The sequence below is a fragment of the Mytilus trossulus genome, chromosome 10 (assembly GCF_036588685.1).
Source record: "Mytilus trossulus isolate FHL-02 chromosome 10, PNRI_Mtr1.1.1.hap1, whole genome shotgun sequence".
NCBI classification, from domain to species: domain Eukaryota; kingdom Metazoa; phylum Mollusca; class Bivalvia; order Mytilida; family Mytilidae; genus Mytilus; species Mytilus trossulus.
Window position 1 is genome coordinate 56,773,464 of NC_086382.1, and position 20,813 is coordinate 56,794,276.

General features: G+C 31.0%; 2 protein-coding genes across 2 annotated transcripts; one reads left to right on the top strand and one right to left on the bottom strand.

Annotated features, from left to right (window-relative positions):
- The first annotated feature begins 914 nt into the window (after positions 1-914).
- Positions 915-19,372, top strand: LOC134688220 (organic cation transporter protein-like). Its single transcript, XM_063548706.1, has 10 exons — positions 915-1,059; positions 2,920-3,133; positions 3,663-3,766; positions 4,008-4,162; positions 5,602-5,770; positions 6,021-6,233; positions 8,561-8,778; positions 10,655-10,836; positions 18,052-18,203; positions 18,812-19,372. The coding sequence occupies exons 1-10, from the start codon at positions 917-919 to the stop codon at positions 18,912-18,914; spliced, it is 1,653 nt and encodes a 550-aa protein (XP_063404776.1). The 5' UTR covers positions 915-916; the 3' UTR covers positions 18,915-19,372.
- LOC134688219 (uncharacterized) lies at positions 12,880-17,055 on the bottom strand. Its single transcript, XM_063548705.1, has 3 exons — positions 16,914-17,055; positions 15,420-15,582; positions 12,880-14,206 (listed from the first exon to the last, which is right to left on the bottom strand). Exons 1-3 carry the CDS (start codon positions 17,022-17,024, stop codon positions 13,911-13,913), a joined length of 570 nt encoding a protein of 189 aa, XP_063404775.1. The 5' UTR covers positions 17,025-17,055; the 3' UTR covers positions 12,880-13,910.
- Positions 19,373-20,813: the final 1,441 nt, after the last annotated feature.

Here is a 20,813-nt window from a genome sequence, read left to right on the forward strand (position 1 = left end):
AAATTATTTATTTTGGTCTTTTTTTATAATTTAATATATAGACATTTGTAGTCTTCGGGAGGTCAACTCGACAGGTAATTAGATGGCGTGTAGACAAAAAATACAAAACGAAGCAACATGTTTTGAGCTAATGTCCTGTAAATTATTTATTTTGGTCTTTTTTTATAATTTAAATAATTATGTTCAACACTGTAATTTAACCAATAAGAGAATTGTGTCAAATCGGTGAAAATGAATCTGACAGCTAGTGTCCTTTTTGATATAAACATCGTGTAATATTTCAAGTTTTTTCTGTATTTAAATACATATTTTTTTTTTATATTTAAAACAAACGTTGTTATGTTTATATGACAGCTCGTATAAAATTATAACTTGCACTTATAGAGACATGTATGTTACATTCTATAAATAAATTATGTAAAAATATAAGAATGTGTTTAAACGACAATGCGAACGTCCCATTATGATTTACTTTTCACTAACAAGTAAAATATAATAGTTGTGAACATGTATACAATTGATTATTGAATGCATATAGTTTCCTTGGTAACCACTTTATGTAGCTTTTGCACACTCGTAATTATGATTCAGTTATTTGTATACGTCTATTTGTCTATACGAATTTATGCGACTGTCATACAAGTACGATGTTTAGCAATTAAAAACCAAGTTCAATTCACCATTTTCTACATTTGAAAATGCCTGTAACAAGTCCGGAATATGACAGTTGTTGTTCATTCGTTGGAAATAGTTTATCATTTGATTTTGCCATTTTATTAGGAACTGTCTGATTTGAATATCCTCAGAGTTCAGTTTTTTTGTGATTTTACTTTTTCTCTATCACACTAAACTTTATTTCCGAGAAGAAAGATGAATCCGCATATGATGACACAGGAATGTTTTGTTGTAGGCAAGCATGAAGTTTGATGATATTTTAAAACACATCGGTGAGTTTGGATACTACCAAAAACGGCTCTATTTGTTACTATGTTTGCCAGCTATCAGTACAGGATGTTTTATGATGATGTTGATCTTTGTTATGCATGCTCCGGATCACAGGTAATAAGTTAAGATGAAAAGTATGAATTTCAAGATGATGAGAAGGATCGGGAGAAGGAGGATGAATTGGTTGTTGTTATAATAAAAATAATATAAATTAACGGTACCAATTTTCTTGCACCAGATGCGCATTTTGACAATACATGTCTCTTCAGTGATGCTCGTGGCCAAAATATGTGAAATCCAAAGCTTATATAAAAGATGAAGAGCTTTAATCCAAAAGGTCCAAAAAGTATAGCCAAATCCATGAAAAAAATCAGAGCTTTGCATGAGGGAGATACATTCCTTAATTTATAATAATTTCTTATATTTTATAACAGCAAATTTTAATAACACAAAAAATCCGTATTTTCATGCCAGTACCGAAGTACTGGCTACTGGGCTGGTGATACCCTTGGGGACTAATAGTCCACCAGCAGAGGCATCGACCCAGTTGTAGTTATAAATTAACGGTATCAATTTTCTTGCACCAGATGCGCATTTCGACAATACAGGTCTCTTCAGTGATGCTCGTGGCCAAAATATTTGAAATCCAAAGCTTATATAAAAGATGAAGAGCTTTAATCCAAAAGGTCCAAAAAGTATAGCCAAATCCATCAAAGGAATCAGAGCTTTGCATGAGGGAAATACATTCCTTAATTTATAATAATTTCTTATATTTTATAACAGCAAATTTTTATAACACAAAAAATCTGTATTTTCATGCTAGTACCGAAGTACTGGCTACTGGACTGGTGATATCCTCGGGGACTAATAGTCCACCAGCAGAGGCATCGACCCAGTGGTAGTTATAACTTAACGGTACCAATTTTCTTGCACCAGATGCGCATTTATTCAGCCACAAATATAACATAAGTATACGAGGACAATATCATGTATAGTCTGAGTTGTATTAAACCAATATGGGATTTCAAACGTGTTTGGCCGGAAGGGCACAATGCGCGATAGACACGCCCCTACCCGGATACATACATTTAACATAGATGATCAGTTTTCCTCTAGTTCTAACAGCTGCGGAATAAGTGAGCAATACAAAACAATTAACGATATACAATCAACACCAAATACTCAAATGATCGAAATATTAAGATATACATAAATATGCTACTAATAAGATAACGCAAGTTAAGCAGACACGTCCACATTATCAATTAATGGCTATCTTCGTATTACAATTTAGTAAACTTGTTATGTTACCTTTTATGTATGTAACCAACGAATGTTATGTATTACCCTTGAAGCTTGTATTTTGTACAAGCATACACCAAGTAAATAATTTGATGAACATTTTTTTTAAACTTGAACATTGAATAATTATCCAATCGATCAATCATCTTAGTTTTGTTTTTTTTTTCTTTGTGAGCTCTGTAACGTTTACCTATAATGGAACATATCAAATATTTTAGTCTCATTTTAAAACGTCTTTCTATACATATATAAGTACGTTTGAACCAGTATCGACTCTACAACAGATTGTATCCATCGGATTATCACCAGTGATAGTGATACAAGGCTGAAAACACAATCTGTATATATATTAGACCCCTCCTTTTGAACTTAATTTGAGGAAGATTGTTTGACCAATACGGATATATTTAAAATGATGACAAATAAACAGTTCAATTTTTTTTACCCCACACTTCTAAAACTATTTTAATTTAGTTGGGTTATTTCTATCTTACATTTATCCTTTGATGTCTTCCCAAAGGTTCCAATCATTAATCACATAATATTTTTTTAGATAAACATGGAAAAGAATACTAGTAACATATATTAATTGTATAAAAACACTTTAGCATGTACATTACCTATCTGTTTTTCAATTAAAAATCGCCCTGTATATTATAATTCATATTTTAGATGTCAGATACCTGGTTTTAACAATGATACTTACAAAGTACAGAACGACCAGCATGCCAGTATTGTTAACAAAACTATTCCACCATCCCATGATGAGATACACAAGTATGATCGTTGTCATTACTATCTATACAGGAATAACACCAGATACATGGTAAAATGTTCCGAATGGGTGTATGATACCAACACATTTCATGAAACTTTCACTTCAAAGGTATGTGTCATAATAAGCTATTCAATACAATTATCTGGACTGCATCGATTGTCTCATTATAACGTGCTACCTACGAAGATTGGGAAAAAAACAAAGACTTGCAAGTTATTATTTGCTACTTTTCTATTAAGCATGTCATTTGCTTCTTTTCATAAACGATATTTATGAATACGAAGAAACACTGTTTGGCTCTGATTAAATATCGGTATTGATTCTAAGAAAACAAAATGGACAGACAAGATCGTTGATATTCGAGAAGATTGAGTACAGCGATTTTAAACCTGACACTTTCTAAAAAAAAAAAAAACAACAACAACATTGAAAAAAGTGGGCACTGCTAAAGTTTTATTATAGTTCAAAAGTACCAGGATTGTAATTTAGTACGCAAGATGCGTTTATGTCACTTTGAGATGGTGCTGTGTGTACTACATTTAGAACGAGTTGCATGAAATATATGAATAAAACAGTATTTGAAAAATTTCTTTTTAACAGATATTTTATATTTATTTCAATTGTTGTGTCTTTACAGATGAACCTTGTTTGCGATGATGCAATTAAAACCTCACATGCACAGATGCTATTCTATGGAGGAGTTCTTGTTGGTGATGTCTCTTTTGGAATATTATCAGACAAGTAAGAAACTCGGATTGAGAGAGAGAGAGAAGTTTCATACGTTTGATGGGGAGCAAAAACACATGCTTCTTACAGAGAACTATGAGGACAGCGGAACTATCATTAACTATGTATACCAATATGACATAGTTTATCTTATATTTCATTTTCATGTTAAGTAAAACTCGAAAATTTACAACATATCATTACATTAATCAAAATAATAATCTATTTTAAATTTTAATTTACTTTTTTTTTACAGAATTGGAAGAAAGAAAACGTTTTTGTTATCAACTATTATAACATTAGGACTGGCTGTAGGTGTAGCATTCTCGCAGACCTTTTTGGTATTTGTAATACTTGAGTTCATGATTGGTGCTGCACATCACGGTGGAATTATGATATGTTGTGTCATGAGTATGTATATATGTCTTCAGAACTGTGAATTGTTCCGATTCATCAAGACAATCTTCCGACGGTTCTGATTATCTAAGCTGTTCAACGTTGTTGATATGGCCTTCGAACAAAGTTGAAGACGTTTTGACCACAATTTGATAATATCTTTTTTATTCACAATGATGCATTTATGATTATGGGAGATGTAACGTACACGTCAATGAGACACTAAACCAACGAAATGTCCAAAACATTAAGGGGTCAACATCATAAATGTGTATTTAAATCACCTCGAATCTACAAGGTGCTATAGAATTTCATTTTAAAATCCACATGTCACTTTATGTCGGATTCGATTACCTTATATAGTATAACATAATGTATCATTTTTTCCACAAATAAATGTTAAAATATAAAATTCTTATATTATACCACAGAATGATATTTTACATTTTCATATTAAGGAGTGTATATTTTTTTTAGACGCGTCAAAAAAATTTTTGGTTCAAAATCATATGTGTGACTTGTTATGTTATGTACTTACATAACCCGTAAGGAAGGAGTCTCTTCCAAACAGCTGTAAAAAGGAATTTTCAGATTCTTAAATTTCTCATTCTGCTATGCCATTCGAGTTAATAGGGCTCTTCACGGTTAGTTCGGCCATATTGGATAGGGGGCAGATTTTTTGGAAGAAGGTGGAAAAAGTGTGGGAAATCCTATGTGTGTTTCCAAGCAACAGCTCTGTTTTAATGATGTTTTCCCGTATTTTTCACACCATTTTTACCTCTATTATGAAAATCTGCCCCCTATGCAATATGGCCGAACTAACCGTGAAGAGCCCTATTATTCAAAAAGGTTGATGACTTTCAGGTTTTAAGTCGGGTTTGTCTTTTAAAGCTCTAATTAAAATGATATGTTTTGGTTTTGGTCATTTCTCTATTAATTTTTTTCTTTTTGAATTTTTTTCTCAGAAATTCTCAACAAATGACTTTTATTTGATTTCCAAAGTAACCCATACCTTATGTATTTACCAAGCACTGGATACATTATCAAGGAAATGTTACATAATAAATATCCATTAGAAATACAAATTACAAATAAAGGGAAAGTTCGAGGTTATCCAAAGTCTATAACATCTGGTTATATATTTTTTTTAAATCGATATAGAATATATATAGCTACCGCGTTTTATATGACAGTCATTTGCTTAATTAGTTAACTTTGTTTCCCAGTATTCCTGATAAACCTATCTAAAAGGAGTCGAATTTAATAAAATAACAACATAAAAACACTACATTTTAGCCTCTGTTTGTTTGCGAATTTAACGAGTTTTCTTTTCAAACCTATAAAAGGATTCACCTTATATTTAGGACATGCAGCATTTACTGTTTTAATGTTAACTATTAATATTTGAAATAAAAAAACAAAAAGTGCATAAGTTTTCTACTTTTTCTTGAAAGGTTTGGAGTATGTTGGACCATCTAAGAGAGTCCTTACTGGAATTCCTATACATATCTTCTTTTCGTTTGGTATAATGTATATAGCATTAATGGGTTATCTTCTGCGTAACTGGTTTTATGTTCAGCTGGCAGTAAGCGCTCCGTTTGCAGTTTTCTTATTGTATTGGTGGTAGGTATACACCTACCTCGTTTAATAGTAAAGTCATGCCTGGTTCCCATTGTGTCATCATGATGTATAATAAGCACATTGTCATATTATTTTGTCTACTAAATTCATATTTTGTTTTAAATTTTATATGTGTATTACTGATGACGGATGTCTTTCAACTTATCTGATATATTTACGCCAAAACCTATTTATAAAGTATGATTATATTTTTTTCAATAAGATATAGATACATGTATTATTTTACTCATAGGATGATACCAGAATCATCTAGATGGCTATTAAGCCAGGGAAAATATGATGGTGCTGAAAAAATAATACAACGAATAGCAAAGGTCAACAAGAAAAAGATCCCATCTAGAATAATTGATGAACAGACACAAGACACTCCAAAGACGGCAAACGTGTATCATTTGTTTTCTACCTTAGAAATGTCTAAAAGAACAATAATACTTCTATGGAACTGGTAACTATTCACTGAAATTATGTTAGATAAGGAGATGAGGTATAATTAACAATGAGACAACTAGCAGCAAGAGTTCAAAGGACGCAGAATGTATAAAACCACTTGTCATAACTTACGATATCAATATGCTGACAACCTGATAATCAGTACTGATTGGAGCATGCTTTTATAGTCCCTATTGTCACAAATTATGTGCAGTCCCTTATGTCTTTCTGACCTTTTGTCTTTAGTAACAATACAATTTTATTAAGTCATGGTGGACTTGTATCTGCCATTTTTATGATTACTAGGTGTCTTACTTATTTCATTAGTCATTAGTCTTATTCATTTGATTATCGGTATTCTCATGGTAGACTTTATCACATCTTACGAGGGTATGCATGCCAATACACAGATTGTTACTTTTGAAATATTTTCCTTCACTTTCCTTTTTGTCTTTTTGTATTTACACTTTATAAATCCCTTTGTAAAATAGTTGAAATATAAATCAATAATCAACTTGCTAATCTTATAAACAACAAAAAAACAGAAATGATAACAAAGGGGTAGAACAATTCAAAGAGAAATTCACAACGCAATGGTAAATTACGAAAAACGAGAAAAAGACAAACAAGTCCATCAATGTGACTTAAACTGAACAACATAAACAACATTAATCTCAAGTGCTTCAGAAGGTAGAGAAGAATAATTGGTATGTCGATCAGAGATGGGTCCGATTACATTGATTAAATTACAATTACTTTGTCATTTGTACGATTAAATTAAATTAATGATTACATCATTTCTGAAAGTGTCTGATTAAATTAATGATTACATTGGCAAAATTATCATGATTACATCTGATTACAATGAATTAAATAAAAAAACAGTTTGCATGAAGTGAATGAATAAACGTTTAATATATAACTATAGCATTTTTTCGAAAGCATTGTGTTTGCTATATTATAAAATGATAACTTCAAACTTCATCTATTTAATAAACCTCAAAAGTTCACTTCATACATACATGAACATTGTGTCACTGGTTATGACCCATTGCACTTTATCATCATTAATCTCTAAATTATTTTGACTTCAATTGAATATAGCTTTATAAAAAGCATTTGCTGTTTGTCTTCTGACATATTCTAGACTTTTTCAAGATAGTTTATGGGAGTTAAAATATGGATGAAATTGTACCAGTTTAATCAAATTGTAAACAAAATACAAGTGCTAAAAATTATTGCATTTTACATGTCCAGTCCAAATACATGTACATACAAAAATTTGCTTATTTTAAACACGATATTTGTCCAACTTTTAATTAATCTTGTGCTAATTGGATAAGTTATCACTTGTCTGATTTATCTTTTACCATATATATTGTCCTACAGCTATATTCAGTTGGTAATTGCAATAAAAACAAACCTTAATTGGTTTTCTACCTGTCAATTCAAAGTTGACAAAAATCACAACATTAACAAAAGATTATAATTAAGGATTAAAGAAAAGTATTACTTGACTATAACAGTTATTGTCAAATATATATATGTACATCTTTAAATTGTGAATATAGGTACTATATCTTTTACTAAGGCCAGAATGTATGTCTCTTCTTAGGCTATTGATGACTTTTCAATACTGTAACAGTTTATTTTTTACTGAAGTATACAAACCAAATGTCATGTTTTAAAAAAAAATAAGGAAACCAAACTGTCTTAAAATGTTCAATATAAATTGAATAAGAATTACAAAAAGTTTCCTTTACTGACCATAAGCAAAGTGAAAGATTTTTTTCATTGTAATCAGAATGTAATCATAAAGTAATCAGGATTACAGGGTATTTTGAAAAGTAATTGATTAAATTAAATTACATGTAATCAGATTTTTTGGCTGATTAATGATTACAATGATTACTTGAAGAATTGTAATCAATTACAGCTGATTAACGATTACAATTACAATTACCCCAACTCTGATGTCGATACATTCATTTTGATGAATTTGATGAGACTGTTATTAAAGTGAGAAGGTTAGCGCAATAGAACCAGGTTTAATCCACCATTTTCTACATTTGAAAATGCCTGTACCAAGTCAGGAATATGAGAGTTCTTGTCCATTCGTTTTTGATGCGTTTTGTTATTTGATTTTGCCATGTGATTATGGACTTTCCTAATTGATTTTCCTCTGAGTTCAGTATTTTTGTGATTTTATTTTTCAATCTATTGATACTACATGTGCTCCAAATAAATAATGAATCAATTGCTATAGTACATTGTAATTTGACAGGAAATGGTTTTATAGAATTTTTTGAATTGCATCCAACTCTATTTAGAACTTGCTTTCAGGGTAGTGGTTGCTATGGTATATTATGGAGTAACGATGCATATTGCTGGAAATTTTTACCTGAACTTTTTCATACTAGCTATCGTAGAAATTCCTGCAAAACTGTTTGTAATTGCAACAATAAACCGTGCTGGAAGAAAAAAGGTGCATTGTTTCTGTATGGTTGTTGGAGGTGTAGCTTGTCTATGTACAATATTTACAGTTCTATATGGAGGTGATGGTAAGGTTTATTTTTATCTCAACTAAAATAAGCGATGTATTCGTTTCAAGAGAAATGTTAGATGCCGTATAAACCATATCAAATATCAGAAAAAAGACAAAACAAACCAGGGAAAGAGCAAAAAGTCATAAAAAGTCGAAGAGTAACTTTCAACCCCAGAGCAAAAAAAAATGTTCGTTAGAGCCTAATAAGCTTAACTGAAGCTTTTGTAAAGATCTTCGATCAATATAAAAAAAAGTTGTAATATGACTGTCAATGAGGCAACTGTCCACAAGAGACAAAAATGACACAGCCATTAACAACTATATGTCATCGTAGGGTCTTCAACAATGAGCAAAGCCCATACCACATAGTCAGCTATAAACGGCCCCGATATGACAATGGCAAACAATTCAAACGGGAAAACTCACGGTCTTATTTATAAAAAACTGAACGAAAAACAAATATGTAACCGTAAACAAACGACAACCACTGAATAACAGGATTCCGACTTGGGACAGGCACATACATAAATAATGTTGCGAGGCTAATCATGTTAGCGGAACTCAACCCTCTCCCTAATCCGGGACAGTGGTATAACAGTATAACATCAGAAAGAACTATAAAAAAAACCGTTTTAAAACGGCTTAACTCATCAGATGGATAAAAATACAAGTGGACAAGAGTACTCGCATTTTTCGGACAGCTAATTCAAAGCCACTAACAACTAATAAAAAAATCCTGCATCTAAGACTAAACTATAAATCCGTTCACATCAACATTCAATTGAATCAGTGTAAAGACGTCGTAAACAGTCAGAGAAAACCATGACCTTGTGCAATGCGAAGTTACAGGTATCGACAGATTGTAGTTCCATAAATTTTTACATGTTTATAACATACTAGTAATATTTAGTTTGCTTTCAGTCTACTGATTGCTTATTTTGCTGTTCAATGTGCATTTATACGTGTTAAACATGATTTTAATAAATTATGTACGCTATCACAGTTTCTGCAAAACAAATGGCAAAAATCATCTTTCAAGGGCAATAACTACTATGCTGAGTGAAGCCAATAGCTCACATGACCAAATGCACCAGGTAAGCTACAAAACAAAATTCGACAGGAAACACAATTCCACAAATCCCTACATTAAAACTAACGACTGGGTAACACAAACCACTCTAAAACTGGTGATGATCTCATACACTCTGGAAGTGTCAACTGATCCAATACTTAACATGTTGTTCATAGTAATTTATAATGCTGTAATATCAAATTCAATGAACAGATGACGGTTTGTAGGTCACGATAGTTGGACTTCATTGGTAGTTTTTTGTATGACGTGACACCACAAAACTAATGCTACGTTTAAAAACCACTCCGCCGTTGACTATTAGAAGTTGCGGTCTGTAACTTGCAAATGTGCACTATAACAGATTTGTTTTTTAAAACATCAAATGGGTTCACCATTACTATCCTCGCTTGTTATACTATACGGCTTTTTATGTCACGTCTCCTAATTTCCAGTTGAAATTCTTCATGCATAAACATTGGCATCATATTATATGTACACTTAACATTAAAGCGATAACAAAGTAATAAATGTCCTATTTTGTTAAACTAAATATAATATTTCTATATATCGTTTATGCATTATATGTACATCAAAGTTGTAGCATTACGGACTAGCGACATATTCTAACTGTCTTTGATTTGTTAACATTTTACCGCCCTAGCACTATATAACATAACAATTCATCAGATGTTTATCGAAAACGTAAGAACGCTAGCATGAGCGTTAAATCAATATAACCCACTAGTAATTATTCTGTATACGTAATAGACACTTTTTTAGTGTAATCCACATTCGTTAACATTGTGTTTCTTTTTTTTAGAATTGCAACCTCTGACTTTAACTTTGGCCATCATTGGAAAAATGGGTTCATCTGCAGCTTTCGCTCTTATTTATGTATATTCTATGGAATTGTACCCGACTGTGGTCCGAAATAGTGGAATGGGTTTAAGCTCCTGTATTGCACGAATTGGTGGAATGGTTGCTCCTTATGTAGCTCAATCAGTAGGTTCTTATATAGATTTTTTTTATATTGATGTCAATTGTCTTTTAAACGTTCTGAGTAACGACAACAGTAGTGTACCGCGATTCAGTAGTCATACGTACGAAACATTTTAAACATATCTACAAGAATTTCAAACATAAGTACAAGACATTTTTAACAAATTATGAAACGCCTTTCACAATTTCGTGCTTTAACAACATAATTATTGTCCACTTCGAGTTCAACTAATGGAGGAATTATTATAGTGTTTGCTGTGTAATTTTTTTTCAAATGAATCTTGTCAGCTGGTACAGCAGTTAAATTGAAAAAAAATACAATATTTGTTAATGAACTAATGAGTTCTCAACTAAAATTTCAAATTCTCATATGCTAAAAGACAATTTTTTGACAATTTTTGAATTTTTAAGGTAAAATTATGTTGTATTCTACTAAATTTTTCAATTTCCAGAGAAAATGTTACGGTCATGTTCCATTTTTGGAAAATTTCTACTATATTGCATTTGTTTAAGTATCAACATATGCTCATTTTACCAAAAATCATACTGATTCATTTATTTCTATGAATAGTAGATGCTACATAATGGATTTTCTTGGGTCTTAAAGATTATGGATGCTCTCTTGATTATATTTAATAACTTTTGTAGTTGTGATTTTTTTTTGTATAAAAAGCACTTCTTATTTCTGTACATAGCATATTTCAAAAAAGTGTCTGCGGATAATATAGAAAATGATTAAAATTGCACCTCCACCTTTGATAGATGCTGATGTACTTCTTTTAATTTCATTTTGAATACCTGAACGTCTGGATGCTGACTTCCATTTATTTATAGATTCTGGAATCCCAACATATACGGAAACTGACATCCCAAAATATCTGGATGCTGGCATCTCAAAATATCCGGATGCTGGCATCCTAAAATGTTTGGATGCTGGCATCCGAAATGTCTGGATGCTGGCATCCCAAAATATCCGGATGCTGGCATCCCAAAATATCCGGATGCTGGCATCCCAAAATGTCTGGATGCTGGCATCCCTGAATGTCTGGATGCTGGCATCCCAAAATGTCTGGATGCTGGTATCCCAAAAAATCTGGATGCTGACATCCTGAAATGTTTGGATGTTGACATCCGAAATGTCTGGATGCTGGCATCCCAAAATGTCTAGATGCTAACATTCAAAACTATCCAGATTCTAGCATTCCAAGATATTGTGATTCTGATTTCACAACTATTCAAACATAGCTTTTTTTCATGATGGCTTACTCATTTTTAATGCTGCTTTATAATCAACTGTCTTTAAGTACTAGTCCACCAAAATAGCACCAACTACATTTCCTGAGATATTGAATGCACACAAAAACAAACCAGTAAACCACGAATTTTAAGAAACTACTGATGAAGGCCTCTAAAGAATAAGAAATCATTTGTCACAGAGTGAAATGTATACTTAACCAACATACTGATTCTGATTTGTAAAGTATTATATTTTTATGTGAAAGCTGTTGCCAACAATTTGATATCATAAAACTATGTCAAGATTTCAAGATTTTCAAGATTTTATTGTACACTCTGACAGTTTACATTGTTACAAGAGGCAGATATACATAATATACAGCTTGACAGAAGTGGTATAAGAATCGTATAATAACAGAACAAAATTGAAATAGTCAATTTAATATAAGTCATCAAACACACCGTAACATACGGTTGTTTGACACCTGATTTAAGGTGGTACCTAACACTACAGGGAGATAACTCTGTAAAGTCAGCTAAACGTTTTAATTATGTTGTGTTGTAAGGGGATTTATTAAGCTTCTCAATGATCAAAATTGGTGTTTGTCAAACTGCTATATAACCAGTGTAATTTTTCTGACAAAACGGTTGGTTCAAAATTTTTAAATTTTTGATATTTTTGTGAAAGGGTCAAAGTAAATACTTTGACAAAATTTTATGAAAAAAACGAGCCAAATTAATTTTAGTGAAATTGTTGGGTACCACCTTAAACGATCCAAACAAATACACATATCATGACATACATATATATATATAATATGATCAATTGGATTATAACACACAACTTGAAGTAGGTAAGGCATGTCAATGTTATAGCTTTTACAATAAATGGCATATTCTAATGTTATTTTTCTTACTTTGATTAGCATTAAGTGAAACATGTATACAGGGAATTGTGGTCTGTAGACTACACATTTATGTATGGTGACAAATTACAATTTTTAAACTAGATACTCCAATGATGATTGTGGCCAAGTTTGGTTTAATTTGGCCCAGTAGTTTCAGAGGAGAAGATTTTTGTAAAAGATTACTAAGGTTTACGAAAATCGGTTAAAAATTGACTATAAAGGGCAATAACTCCTAAAGGGGTCAACTGACCATTTTGGTCATGTTAACTTATTTGTAAATCTGAGTTTGCTGAACATTATTGCTGTGTACAGTTTATCTCTATCTATAATAATATTCAAGATAATAACCAAAAACAGCAAAATTTCCTTAAAATTACCAAATCAGGGGCAGCAACCCAACAACGGGTTGTCAGATTCATCTGAAAATTTCAGAGCAGATAGATCTTGACCTGATAAACAATTTAACCCCCATGTCAGATTTGCTCTAAATGCTTTGGTTTTTGAGTTATAAGCCAAAAACTCCATTTTACCCCTATGTTCTATTTTTAGCCATGGCGGCCATCTTGGTTGGTTGGTCGGGTCACCGGACACAATTTTTAAACTAGATACCCCAATGATGATTGTGGCCAAGTTTGGTTTAATTTGGCCCAGTAGTTTCAGAGGAGAAGATTTTTGTAAAAGTTAACGACGCCGGACGCCAAGTGATGGGAAAAGCTCACTTGGCCCTTTAGGCCAGGTGAGCTAAAAATGGGGTTCAATGGACAAATTTTTGTAAGGCATTCAAATGGATTCAGGGGATTCTGAAAATCAGACAAAGATTTCGACCTTTTTCCACCATATGTCACAGTTGGACAGAGCAAAAATAAAAGTTTACAATAGCAATTTCTTTACCCACCATGTAACTGTATCGTACACCCTTAATAAATACAATTCTTACTCTTCTTCAATTGCATGGAATTTTCTTTTTAAATTCTTTTTATCAACAGAGTTTATAAAATGTACATATATAACACATTTGATAACCTGAAATGATTGAATAATATTTATCAATTTTGAATTTATAATTAAAACCATGCTGTTTACATTACAAAATAAGTTAAAAATTTCAGATAAGTCATTCAAATTTTTTAAACAAAAATATTGTTTGGCTGTTTTTCCTGGCAATGCTGTTACTGTTTTACTACCAAATTGGGCAACATGCATTTCCTGCAGGTCTGTGAAATGACTCTCTGCAAAATAAAAATAAAAAACATTATAAAAAATTCATATACTAAAAAATGAGATACAGTCATATATGTAATGATTGCTTTTATATCTTCTGCTTTGATATGCAATAAAAGACGATCTTAATGATGACAATTCCTTAATTATAATCATTATCATATATGGCATGGATCTAATATAGATAGTATTTTCATATGATGTACTTCTTTTGTTTTGTGAAAAAACCCATGCTCTAAATTCAATAATATGTGTTTGCACATGTGTTATATGTGTGTTTATTGACTACTTCAGAATAAAGAATTTTATCAAATTGTCATGCACTTAATATATTTCCTTAACTTTAGAACACTTTCAAAAACTTTTATATGGTGCACATGATGTAAGCAATTCATTTATCATGACTGGAATGTGTTGCATTCCGAAATTAACAGAATTGATCTAGATACTACAGCAGTCCATGCATGCTGTTCAAACTCTGCCTTTGGAAATTCACAGCACCAGCCTTTAGCTTTTTTACAAACAAAAAAGGGAAGTTATTGGAATAGCCTACACAAAAGCTTTTAAACTTATACTTATCAGGCATATGAATTAGCTTAATTGTCCTATTCAGATTCAAAAAAATTGATCAATGATCATGAAAAAATAATAACGAATATACTCCCTATCCATGTTAAAACTACTATAAAGTATAGCTTGCATCAATTATTTCTTAAGTACATATTTCATTATTTGTTAATGCTTTACATAATGAGACTCAATAAACCTAATCATACTAATTGCCACTTTATATCAGATTAATGTCATTATCAATTATGTGTATAATTTTGTACTTCATAATTTTGTAATTAATAATTTGCATAAACATCAGTCAAAACACCATAACTATATTCGATAATTGATTCTGATGTACTGTTATTTTATTTTCATCATATATAAATAACAGTTATTGGTTTTGTGCAAATATAATGTACAATGCTCTGCTGATTTGGAGTAATTTCTTGCAATTCGATTAAGTCATTTGGAATAATCTCCCTTATTTCAATACTATAAAAAATTACCCACTAAATTTTAATATAACAAAATCAAGATACACAGTATGCAATTACCCTAAAAGGGAATAAAGTCTCACCTCATCTAATAATATTCTTTCAAAATAATGTTCTCAAAGCTGACTTTTGAATAATCTTATAAAATGACTTAATATGATATATAATGTACCTGATCCCTTCTTCTGTTGCACATTGATAGCAATTTTTCCAAAACAGTAATCTGCCACCTTTTCTGTTTCCTTATTTAATTTGGTAAAGGAGGCGATGGTATACTTAGGAATTGAGCGCTCTATATTCTTTGCATGTATTTTTCTGATTGTTTCTTCCTTCACCTGAAATATATTTGTAAATATATATTAAAATTTTCAAATTCGCAAACAACATTTCACATCAAATAATAACAGTTCGTTAAAATATTGTCATATATATATATATATATATATATATATATATATATATATCTAATACTTCATCAATCTATCCCTTTTTGCACCCTTTGTATATAAAATAAATCATTTGTTTTTCATTTGTTAAAATCCGATTGTGATGTCGACTTTTAATGTTTTACTTTGAATTTTCTATAATGTGACTGCAGGAAAAAAGTCGACCAAATCTCTAGTTATATGATATTTATCCACTCTCTACAGTTAAAATTGATGATCAATGTGTAGAAATCAATCTGGTAACAGCTTATCATAAACAGGGAGACATATAAACTGTCAGTGGCTGTTAGTACATAAAAAAATAATCATAAATGATTATACGGCTAATAAAATTTGACTGAAAAAATCACAGTTTCTTTGTAATTAAACAGATATAGCATGTTCTTGAGGGTATTTGCGAAAAATAACAGTCTTGAGAATGAATTTATGTAACGGTTTATTTCTTCCTTTGTGATATTTTATCCTGAGGATAATTTGTCACAGTAATTTTTTTCCAGGCATGATATATCACAGGTAGAATTTTTCCAGAACAGTGAAAATCTATCTGTGTTATGCGGATAGTATGTACCTGTATATATTTGCCGTATCATATTTTACAGAACCTTGTGAAATATAGTCCCATTAACTAATCTGTAAGTTACTCGCAATCAATATATACCTCACTTTAATTATAAGATGTTTCACAAAGGTAGAACAAATTTGCATAATTTATCAAAGGGAGGTAATTATGAGCAATTTATACTTTAAAGATATTAATATTATATATTCCTGAATCTATTTCATAGCGAAATTTTTCCTTGAATCCGATTTATTATATATTCATTTATATAACAAGATGACTATAATGATTTTTTAATTAGACAGATAACATTTCACAGGTTAATACTATCCAGCTGTTAAAATTGCTTTTGTTTCAATATATTGTTATGCTATAATTTATTTGATTTCCATATAATCTAAAGCAACATCTTTGTCCCCAGACTATTTATATAGTTAAAAATATTATCATAATCAAATTCGGCGCCTTTCGAAATTTAATATTCCTTCTTAATATGATATATCAGTTTTAAATCTGTTCGAGTTATCAAATTTCTCTCGCATAATGGCTCTGGAAATTTGTACCTCTCAACTGGTATTTTTGGCAATATTTTCTTCATTTGAAATCTTATATCATCTTTTCATTAATTATTTAATTGTTAACTATTTTCCCAAGGATTTACCTCTTCTTCTGCCAGGAATATAAAATCTGCAGCTCTTAATTCCTTAACTGCTAAAAACTTATATAGCTTATCTGACTGTGTATTCTCATCGCCCTCTTGACAGTCAGTCATGTTTTTAATATAGTTATCAAATTCTGATGACTGTGACATGCTGAAATGATTAATATCTTAAATTATGACTATGTAACTCTTTAGTGTTACATACCACCTTGAACAAACCCTTGTGCTTTATTACCTTCTGTAACTCTTCCAATGTCATCTTCTTTTGGATGACATTGTCCAACAATATTTCAATGGTGTCTTCGTCGATTGTCATCATAGATTTCAAAATAGTTTTTTTTTGTTTGTTTGTTTTTTTTGTTTTGTATTCCGGCACCTACGCAATACTCTCTTTCTTTCTTCAGGTCTCGGTTATCACAGGGCTTTGATTAAAATAAGAGGGAACGTTATATTGGTTCTTGCAAATTTGATGTTTTTGATTCAGGTTTAATCTTCCAGTAAATCAATTCAAGTAAATGAAACACATTTTAAAATCATTCTGGAGCTCAATCAACACACTATCTGACTGTAAACAAAATTGGAAACCTTCCTGAATAATCAGCTTCAGATTTTAGAATCTGATCAGAATAACTAGCCGATTTTATATATTCGTCGTTGAAGGTGGTATATAACGCAACAGGGAAATAACTCTGTAAAAATCAGCTGAATATTTTTATTGACTGATATTTAAAAAAGAAGTATTGGGCTTCTCAATGATTTAAATTAGTGTTATGAAACTGCTATATGCTCAATGAAAATTTTACGATAAAGTGCGGTTCCAGTTTTATGAAATGTTGCTATTTTTGTCAAAGGGTTAAGTAGTATTGAGACAAAATTTTTATGAACATTAAACGAGCCATGTTAATTTCAATGGAGGTGTTTATATCATAACAAATTTGTTTTGTAAAAGTCTTTGATATACAACAAAACACGTTACCTGTTTGATGTTAGCGTCTCTTTGTTTTAATTGCAAATGACGTCACAATTAGAATCTTTAAAAAAGGACAAATATCGGAAACGTTAACGTATTTTCGTTTCAACAGCTTTTGAATTTAATTATATCCCCAGTTAGGCATAAACTGTTTCCTGTATTTCATAGGGTGATGTTGTTGGCGGTAAATTCGGACAAGCTTTACCATTAGTTATATTTGGTGGTTGTTCAGTTTTTGCTGGACTACTTTGCTTGCTCCTTCCAGAAACCTTAAATAGGAAATTACCCGAAACAGTAAGAGAAGCCAAAGATTTTACAAAGTGAGTTTGTTTATACTTTTTTCATTTATTTTTAAAAAGATTTATGTTCATAATAAATTGAAACCCTTGCATTTCATAAAAGTAAAAGTAAAACCTAACATATACAATGCACTTCTTGAAGTTCTAAAACGTTTTATTCCTGTAACATGCACATAACAATCATGCAAGTGAAATTTTGAATATAGATGATGCATCATAAGAGGTTCCATAATTTAACAATGGTCAACAATATAGAGGAGAAGCAATGAAGTAATAAAGATCATACACATCCAATGTTTCTAATTTCAAATTATAAAGCTGTCTGCTTTTTGAATGAACATGTTCACTGTTAAGCAATAAATTAAAGCAAATGATGTGTATCAAAAGTTCTGATTTGATGACAGTAAGCGTAAAGCTCTCTATCTCCATGTCAGTAACTATGGACGATAGGAACTCATATGTTGCATCTAAAAATCTTCTTTTATTTCAAATTAAGCCATTTAGCTTTTTTCGTTGCAATTAGGTATGATTTTCATATTTAAAATTGTCCATTTAAGTTTAGTTAGAGTGTTAGAAGTATATATTTAAATAGTCATTGTTTTATTAAGAATTTCTCTTTCTATTTGTAGAAAATTAGACCTCGACGATACAGATCAAGAAAACATCAAACTAAACAAATACCTCTGCAATAGTGAAAATGGAACGGAGAAAATATACACCGTTTCATCTTGAAAAGTATAACAAATATATTTGAAGGTCTGAAAGCATCAAAAATAGAAATGTACATTCTTATATATATGTATACATATATTACATGTTTTTTGTTGAAATAGTATACATTTTTGTATAGCCAACTAAAACTATAGCTAGGCTCTGGTGCGAATTTTCTGGATCCGTTGAAGACCTATTGGTGGCCTTCTGATGTTTTTGTTCGGGTTTTTGTCTTTTTTTACACTTTCCTTGTTTCTATTCTTAATTCTATAATGGTTCTCTTTACTGCACTTTTCTATAGTAATAAAGTGGTATCTATGTTTTAAAAAGGTTTATCCGCGCAATGCATCTGCCAATGGACTTGTTCGTCATTAATGCCTTTTAATATTGTACTGTATCTTATTTTACTTTTCGTATTTTCTATTCTTTTGTTCTTATCCTTCTTGGAATGATGTATCATAAATAAAAGTTAACGCTGATTTTAGTTCCTTTAAGAAACAACCAGATAAACCGATTGGACCTATGATTTGATATCTTTATTCCGCTCATTAGTTTGGATACACCATTATTTAACTGGTGTAAATAGTAATCATTGACCTTCTTATGTGGTGTTGTATCCCGTTTTGGTTCTTAGTTGTATTCTCATTGCTCATGTATTTGTTTCCTTCTGTACTGGAAACGAGCTATACCGGGTTTAGCTAAAGGACAATGGCAATATTAATATATATCTGCTTAAATAAAAAAAAAGGTAGATGGGTCAAATTCAAATCTATAGATTTTTTTTATTGAAAATTTACTAAAAGAACACCGTTTTTACTTTGATATTACTAGTCGATTTTCCATGATCAATCTGTACAGACTCCTTTTAGTTTTACAATTTGAAAAAACTCTTAAAAAAAAGAGTGACCAAAACTTGTAATTATATTTTGAAAAAGACATTACATAAACAACTGCTTATTAAGAATATCTATAGGTTGCATTTCTGTAAATATTGACAATGAAGTTTCACATAGGAACTCCTTTTACGGCTTAAATTGTACCACTTTTACTATTTTAAGTTTTGAAAATAATCTGATCCTAGAATTGAAAGTTGATGTGTACCACAATGTTTTTCAAAGGTCAAAATATAGGGCTGTGCGGCATACTTTCAACGTGTATATGCCCTCAACTTCTCAGAGTTTAAACTAACACTAATTTTCCTAACTACCCCTATCTCAAAGGAAAGGTTACCACAAATTTCAATGTAAACAACATGCAAATGCATATTTACTGGTAACATTCCCAAATTATGTCTATGTGAGATGGAACACAGAGAGCATAAGTGGGAACCAGTATGTAAACAAAATTAATTTTCTATCAATATTCAAATTCTCCTCAAAAGAGGCCTGTTTTGAGAAACAGCTGTATTTACAAAGTGCAACCTATAGATTTGAATTTGTCCCATCTACCTTAAGTTTTTAGCAATGAGAATATGTCTTACACCCGAAAGAAGTGCAACATATATTCCGGCATATTGCGAAACAGGGTTGAAAGAAACCAGAAGGGTCATCAAACACATAGATCGAAACTAAACTGACAACGCCATGGCTAAAACATTTAAAAAAAAAATACAGACAATGATAGTACACAAGATACGACATAGAAACATAAAGACTAAGCAACACGAAATCCACCAAAACTGAGGGGTGATGGCAGGTGGTCGATCCAGGCGAGTAAGCTGATCCTGCCGGCCAGTGGCACCAGTCGTGTAGCTCGTGTGATTGCAAGTGAACCTTCGAACATCAATCATTTTAGACATGAGATTTATAATTACCCATTTGAATGATTATTTTTTTCCATTCTTTTTTTTTTTTGTATTGTGTTTATTTGCAAAAACTACATAATTAGATAAATAGTCATAGTAAGTAAATTGATATTTTG

Coding starts and splice junctions, on each gene's coding strand:
- LOC134688220 (XM_063548706.1), top strand. CDS start 917: ATGAAGTTTGATGATATTTTAAAACACATCGGTGAGTTTGGATACTAC. Junction 5,771..6,020: donor GTTTTCTTATTGTATTGGTG/GTAGGTATACAC, acceptor TTTTACTCATAG/GATGATACCAGAATCATCTA. Junction 6,234..8,560: donor ATAATACTTCTATGGAACTG/GTAACTATTCAC, acceptor ACTTGCTTTCAG/GGTAGTGGTTGCTATGGTAT.
- LOC134688219 (XM_063548705.1), bottom strand. CDS start 17,024: ATGACTGACTGTCAAGAGGGCGATGAGAATACACAGTCAGATAAGCTA. Junction 15,583..16,913: donor TATTCCTGGCAGAAGAAGAG/GTAAATCCTTGG, acceptor AATATATTTCAG/GTGAAGGAAGAAACAATCAG. Junction 14,207..15,419: donor GCAACAGAAGAAGGGATCAG/GTACATTATATA, acceptor TTTATTTTGCAG/AGAGTCATTTCACAGACCTG.